The 7,934-nt window shown below is 41.1% G+C and overlaps 1 protein-coding gene across 4 annotated transcripts in view; it reads left to right on the top strand.

Moving 5' to 3' along the window:
• Window positions 1-6,787, top strand: part of eif2b3 (eukaryotic translation initiation factor 2B, subunit 3 gamma) — a 171,475-nt gene extending 164,688 nt beyond the window's left edge. For all 4 annotated transcript variants that reach the window (XM_070886757.1, XM_070886756.1, XM_070886755.1 and 1 more), the window contains exon 12: window positions 5,279-6,787. In XM_070886757.1, coding sequence (XP_070742858.1) covers window positions 5,279-5,331 — 53 coding nt within the window. In that variant the 3' untranslated portion in view covers window positions 5,332-6,787. The remainder of the gene's footprint in view (window positions 1-5,278) is intronic.
• The last annotated feature ends 1,147 nt before the right edge of the window (window positions 6,788-7,934 follow it).

Genomic DNA, 7,934 nt, shown 5'->3' on the forward strand with positions numbered 1-7,934 from the left:
TCAGCTTGCTCTCGGCGAAGAGACTTGAGGTGTTCCAGCGCCTACTCGGATGCTTTTCCTCCACTTTGGGTGGTCTTGGGCCAGGGATTCCCAGGTGTCGGTCGGGATGTTACATTTTTTCAAGGAGGTTTTGAGGGTGTCCTTGAAGCATTTCCTCTGCCCTCCCCCCCCCCCCCCCCCCCCGCTCCACGGGGCTCGCTTGCCATGCCAGAGCTCCGAGTGGAACGCTTGTTTTGGGAGTCTCGTGTCAGGCATGCGGACGATGTGACCTGTCCAGCTGAGCTGATTGAGTGTGGTCAGTGTTTCGATGTTGGCCTGAGCGAGAACACTGACGTTGGTGCACCTATCTTGCCAATGGATTTGCAGGATCTTGCGGAGGCAGCATTGGTGATACTTCTCCAGTGTTTTGAGGTGCCTGCTGTACATAGTTCATGTCTCTGAGCCATATAGGAGGGAGGGTGCTCTGTAGACCATGAGCTTGGTGCTGGGTTTGAGGTCCTGGTCTTCAAACACTCTCTTCCTCAGGCGATTTAAGGCTGCACTGGCACACTGAAGGCAGTGTTGGACTTCATTGTCGATGTCTGCCCTTGTTGACAGTAGGCTCCCAAGGTATAGAAAATGGTCCACGTTGTCCAAGGCCTCATCGTGGATTTTGATGGCGGGGGCAGGTTGGAAGAGGACCTTTGTCTTACGGATGTTTAGTGTAAGGCCCATGCTCTCGTACGCCTCGGTGAAGGTGTTAGCGATGGTTTGGAGTTCGGCCTCCGAGTGTGTGCAGACGCAGGCATCGTCTGCGTACTGTAATTTGATGACAGAGGATGGGACGACCTTGGATCTGCCCTGGAGGCGGCGGAGGTTGAACAGATTCCCGTTTGTCCTGTAATTTAGCTCCACTCCAGCGGGGAGCTTGCTGAGGGTGAGATGTAACATTGCAGCAAGGAAGATCGAGAAGAGCGTTGGTGCGATGACACAGCCTTGCTTGACCTCAGTCCGAGCGTGGAATGGGTCTGTGGTGGATCTGTTGGTCAGGATCTTGACTTGCATGTCACAGTGGAGCAGGCGGAGGATGGTGACAAACTTTTGAGGGCAGCCAAATCTGAGGATGACGCTCCATAATCCCTCACGGTTGACAATGTCGAAGGCTTTTGTGAGGTCAAAGAAGGCCATGTACACAGGTTGGTGCTGTTCCCTGCATTTCTCTTGTACCTGCCGCGCGGTGAAGATCATGTCCATTGTGCCCCTTAGTGGGCGGAATCCGCATTGCAACTCTGGGAGGAGTTCTTCAGCCACAGGAAGAAGGCGATTCAGGAAGATTCTTGCGATGACTTTCCCGGTGGTCGACAGCAGGGAGATTCCGCTGTAAGTTACCGTAGTCGGACTTGTCACCTTTCTTGAAGATGGCCACGATTACAGCGTATCTGAGATCTCTTGGCATGATCTCCTCCTTCCAGATAAGAGAGATAGGGTCATGTTACACAGCAACAGTAGATAGGAACAGGCTACCTTCCTTAGTCAGAAAATATTGCCAGTGCATGTTAGGTTGGGACAACAAAAGTAAATGGTGAGGATAGACTAGCAGAGTAATGAAAAGTTTTTCTTTTCAAAACTGAAGGTATGTAACAGCTGTATTTTATCATTTAATACCTTTTGCTGAAAGCAATATTGAATGGTATTATCAGCCTAACTTTTCCTCTTGAAAAATTTGTGTGGATAAAATATCATTTTTATTCCTGATGTAAAATGTTTTTGTTGTCTTTTTATACTGTATTTACAAAAATCGGTATGTTTAATCACACAGCCAACCTGCAGCAGTTAGTCCTGAGGGAATGAGTTTCTTGGTGGTCCTGGCCTAGGAACTAACCTTTTACACTAAAAGCTATTACAGGCAGCAGCAATCTATCCTTGAGCTTGCAAGCAGATTTCTCTTCCTCCCCACCCCAAGTAAAGGGAAGTTGGCTTTACACTAAGCTCTCTGTTGTCCTGACATTTGAATCTCATACAAAAGGGTCATTGTCCTGAGCCAGCGCGATTCATCATGAGATGAGCTTAACATCTGTCAGGAACAGTGTCCGCTCTGGCAAAAGCTGCAAGGCCTTTATCCTCTACAGATTCAAACAACAGGATTTCAGGCTGACTTAGTAACTTTTACAAGGGGATTTTCTTGTAAAACAGTGCATTTTTTATTATTAATGATTTACAATACATCATAGATAGGATAGTGGAGAAGCAGGTCTGCATAAATAGATTTTCTTAAAGGAAGTAGTAGTTTTATTGATTTTTTTTTTATACATGTGCTGTTTATCTTTGGCTTGCAAAGACCAAGTTTATTGTTCAAATGTCCGTATGTTCAGGAAATACATATCTCTGCAGGCCAACAAAAATATTCAGTCCTATAAAATAAATTTTGTAAAATACCTTAACTTAATACTGAAGAATTCAATATGCAGTTACATGAAAAATTATATTCCTATATTCCTATAAAGGTAAGATTTGGGCCAGTATACATTGTAATCAATTGGAACATTTAACACCTCCCCCACTATTTAAACCAATAACCAGTCTTATCTAAAGTTATTCACCAGCTCGACTAGGTTTGAATTATTCATAGCTTTCTCCTACAATCCCCTTCCTCCTCATTCTTAATGACTAATTCACAGTAGCACCATTTTGCACCTTAAGACATAATTTATAAATCATTACCTCACTCATGATCAATCAAGGAACACCTTTACTTTTATGAGATGTTGATCGAGGATAACGGATTGCTGTGGCAGACATACTGTTTATTTTATAAGTTTGAAAGTCCGATAACTAATGAGCCCCATCAAGGTGAGCTCACCAGTCTTTCACCAGCTAAATAAATTCCGTGGATTTTTAAATAATACTTTTTGATGGTCATTCTCCTTTGGAGGAGAAATGAGCAATATGAAATTCTTTCATTATATATTAAAATGGTTAGTGAAAGATTAATTTTTAGTGCAATTCCCCAGCAAAGTTCTAGATTGAGAACCATGACCTCCTCACAGCTGGGCAAGAGCTATTTGTTGATTTGTACATTTATTTCATTTTTCTTACAATTTGTGTAAAAGATAAATGAACAACTAATATAAAATATCAAATTTCAACTGACAATGTAACATGGTTAAGATCATCATTTGCACATGAATAAAGCTGTTTCCATTCACTGCAGCATAGAATAGCAGTTGTTGAGGTCAATGATATAGGGTTAGATTCTATTTAACGGTAGGTGTCATTATTTTTGCACCCCTAAGAACTTGCGTTTATATAGCGCCTTTTACGATCTTGGGACATCCCAAAGCTCTTTACAGGAATGAAGTACTTGGAACAATAGTCACTTGTAATGTTGGAAATGTGCCAGCCAATTTGCGCACAGCAAGGTTCCACAAGCAGTAATGAGATAATGGCCAGATAATCTGTTTTTTTTTTAAAGTGATGTTGGTTGAGGGACAAATATTGGCCAGGACACCGGGAATAATTCCCCTGCTCTTGTTCAAAATATCACCAAGGGATCTTTTACGTCCACCTGAGAGGACAAATGAGGCCTCGGTTTAACAACTCATCCAAAAGACAGTACAGAATGCCCTCAGTACTGCATTGGAATGTCATTTTTACTTGTCTATTTCTGTTAATTTTAACTACTTTACTTGTCTTGGTACACTGTTCTGTGAGCTACAGATGACTGCGTCAGTTCATTGGCAGACCCTTCCTGTTTTGATATGTAAAAATACATCACAGATTGATATCAAGCATGTTGATCATCTCACTTCTGGTTTTCAATGGGCTAAGATAGAAACAGAATTCACAACTGGTTTGTAGCTAATTAAAACCCAGTTTTTAAATAAAAAATCACTGCAAGTCAATCTGCATGAGAGGTGAAAAAAATAAACATTTTTGCCCCAGGTTTTTTACTTTTTCAAAAAACTGAGCAACTTCATGCATCTCTACAAGTTGCTACTGAGAACGGGGCAAGTGGCAAAAGAGAAAAGAAAGAAGGACTTTCATGACCACCGGACATCTCAAAGTACTTTACAGCCAATAAAGTACTTTTGAAGTGTAGTCACTGTTGTAATGTGGGAAACGTGGCAACCAATTTGCGCACAGCAAGCTCCCACAAACAGCAATGTGACAATGACCAGATTAGCTCTTTTTGTTATGTTGATTGAGGCATAAATATTTGCCAAGACACCGGGGATAACTCCCCTGCTCCTCTTAGAAATAATGCCCTGGGATCTTTTACATCCACCTGAGAGAGCAAACGGGACCTCGGTTTAATGTCTCATCCGAAAGACGGCACCTCCGACAGTGCAGCACTCCCTCAGCACTGTACTGCAGTGTCAGCCTAGATTTTTGTGCTCAAGTCCCTGCAGTGGGACTTGAACCCACAACCTCCTGACTCAGAGGTGAGTGTGCTACCCACTGAGCCACAGCTGACAGCAAGCAAATTACTTTTCATTTTTTTAATTTTTCAGCAAAATTGTATTTTAAGTGTTCATTTTTATATTTGAGGGTAGTTGTGACATTTGAATAGCTTCATTACTGAAATAGTGTTTGTTTTAGCATCACTGCATATACAGAACCTAAAACTGTCTTACTCAGAGAAAATAATTTTCTTCAACCTACCAATAGTCTTAAGGCTCAAAAATGCCCTTTTTTAAATTAAAAAAAGTGAATGCTGGCATCAGGGATTTGACTTTGAGTAATTTGTAGTCCCACAGTGCAGGAATAAACACACACATACCACACATAGTGAAGCTGTGTTAATAACTGTTGCTACTCTTGATCCGGGAATGGTGCTTGGTATAGGGAGTTGGAACACAAATGGCTGAAAAGTATTTTTTTGAAGCAGAGTTAAAATAAATCATTCCCAAGAGAAACCCCTGACTAAATGTTTTACCTAGAAAAGAAAGGTTGCCCAGAAAGGTTATAGCTCCCACATCAAAGGTGACCTTCCAACCTTTTAATCTGTAATGTACATCATTAATCACTTATTAATTATCAATGTTCACATAACAGTGTGTCTAGCTTTCTAGTGTGATTTGATTTCTATAAAAATACACAGCTAGACTATGCTTAGTAAGTTATTTGCTTGGAAAACCATTTCATTAAAAACGTATTACTTTATACCATGTCCTCAGCCAGTAACAGTAGAGGTGAAATTTCAGGGCTAGTATTACCGTTAATAACATTACATAAAGTTCTTATCTCTTTATATTTTGCTCTCGTGCTCAAATGCTTCTTCCCTCCTTTGTTCTTGCAGTAAAACACGTGAATGAAGTGATAGTGGGCAACGATCGCTTGATGGAGATATGATGATGATGCTGATATTCTGGAACCACTGCAGTTGTTGTTCATCTGGACATCATCAGACATGGAACAGCTTCCACAGATCATTGCAAGACACATTAAACACTGAATAGAATGGGCACTGGGTTTGAATTGACTGCACCTGTAAGCTAATTTCTGTCGTTCGAGATGTTGATTGGTATTGGGGGTTTTTAAAGCCATTTCTTGGACATCTACAAGATGGTGCTGTTTTCTTAGAGGAATATGTCAGGAATGTCTGTTGTTAAAAATCTTGATGCAACAGCTAATTAAGATCAGTGAGAATGGTAGGTGGCAGACATTTTCCTTTTTAAAAAATATATATATATTTCTGTGAAAATCCCACAATTGAAACAACCTTAAATGATCAGAATTTTTAAAGTGTTATTGGAATTATACTGTGTATTAATAACTCTGATAAGGCGGTTGGCATGTAGAAGATTCTCATGCTTGCAAGTCGTGACAATCTGAGTCATAATTTCTTTCTCATGAGTATGAAATCATTGTATGAGCATATTAATCCTCCAGGGATATCAGTAGAAAATAAGTCATGGCTCATGTTAATGTGCTTTCCTGTAGAATTATTGGACATGGGTTTGTATCTGTTCTCGGACAAGAAGGCACTGAACAGAAACAAAGCATGTACTGAGAGTAAAGCAACAGGTGAATTATCTGATCATCTTTTGTAAAGGTGTAAGAGGGGATCAGAAATCTAACTTCCTCTCAGCTAGTTAATGGTGCCAAGTAGTTGGGAGAAAGTGAACCAAGAAAAATTATACATTTGAGTTTACAGGAATCAGTAAGAAGGAAAACAAGTCAGACTAAGGTCAAGGTGCAAACCTGGATGAAATAGCATAACCCCAGGTGGGACCATCTGAGCTCCAGACTTCTCCACAAACTACTGCTCCAAATCCGCCTGCCAGCTGTATGCTTAGCAGGGTAGGACTAAAGGGAATCGGTCTCTTTCCAACACCAAAGTTATAACTCTCTATCATTGTAACGTTTTCCCATTGGCAAACCTACCCAAGAGTCTATGCCACTCTATAGGTGAGGTCCAATCAAGTATGAACATTAAAATAGTGCTGCTATTTGAACCTGAACTATCTGACACAGATGCTTAGCTGTTAAACCTGCCAGTCTTCTTCCAATTTTCAATATTTCATGTATGAAAATGAGTGATACTTCAGTGATGAAGTTTCTGTATCTGCCATTTAGCATGTCACCAAATATTTATCCATGTTATAATTTATTTAATCTCACAGACAGATTCAGGTATGATTTCTCTTTATTTGAATGGCTACATCAAGTAAATGCAGAAAGTTGCTGTCCCTTAAAGAAGCCTACGAGATCCCAACTGATTGCTCATCCCAAATACTGACAGAACAGACATAAAGTTCCTGCAGGTTGTCTGTATTTACCTCAATAAAAGAAAGATCTATTTACACCTTGGTGTTTACTTTGATTTGTAATATATACAATTTACAGACTATCCCAAAACATTTTTATATCATCAGTTGGTCCACATGAGAATTATTACCAAAAACACAGTGACGGTAGCTGAAGATACCAATCGAAACCAATAAAATTCAGTGAAAACATGTATCTCAGAATTGTACAGAGAGCTTGATTGGGATTGTGTTCCTCAAGGCTGAAAGAATCTCATGATTTTGAGCTTTGCACTCATAGAAACACAGAAAATAGGTACAGAAAATTGAAAATATCCAATGAACTGGCATCAACAACTCTCTGCGGCAGGGAATTCCACAGGTTAACAACTCTCTGTGTGAAGAAGTTTCTCCTCGTCTCAGTCCTAAATGGCTTACCCCTTATCCTTAGACTATGTCCCCTGGTTCTGGACTTCCCCAACATCGGGAACATTCTTCCTGCATCTAACCTGTCCAGTCCCGTCAGAATTGTATATGTTTCTATGAGATCCCCTCTCATCTTCTAAACTCCAGTGAATACAGGCCCAGTTGATCCAGTCTCTTCATATGTCAGTCCTGCCATCCCGGGAATCAGTCTGGTGAAACTTCGCTGCACTCCCTCAATAGCAAGAACGTCCTTCCTCAGATTAGGAGACCAAAACTGAACACAATATTCCAGGTGAGGCCTCACTAAGGCCCTGTACAATTGCAGTAAGACTTTTCTGTAAGAACTCATCCCCTAGCTATGAAGGCCAACATACCATTTGCCGCCTTCGCCGCCTGCTGTACCTGCATGCCAACTTTCAATGACTGATGTACCATGACACCCAGGTCTCGTTACACCTCCCCTTTTCCTAATCTGCCACCATTCAGATAATATTTTGCCGCCTTGTTTTTGCCACCAAAGTGGATAACCTCACATTTATCCACATTATACTGCATCTGCCACGCATTTGCCCACTCACCTAATCTGTCCAAGTCATCCTGCAGCCTCTTAGTGTCCTCCTCACGGCTCACACCGCCACCCAATTTAGTGTCATCTGCAAACTTGAAGATATTACACTTAATTATCCAAATCATTAATGTATATTGTAAAGAACTGGGGTTCCACCACTGAGCCTTGCGGCACCCCACTAGTCACTACCTGCCATTCTGAAAAGGGCCCGT

This window comes from Pristiophorus japonicus, chromosome 8 (genome assembly GCF_044704955.1).
Source record: "Pristiophorus japonicus isolate sPriJap1 chromosome 8, sPriJap1.hap1, whole genome shotgun sequence".
NCBI lineage: Eukaryota > Metazoa > Chordata > Chondrichthyes > Pristiophoridae > Pristiophorus > Pristiophorus japonicus.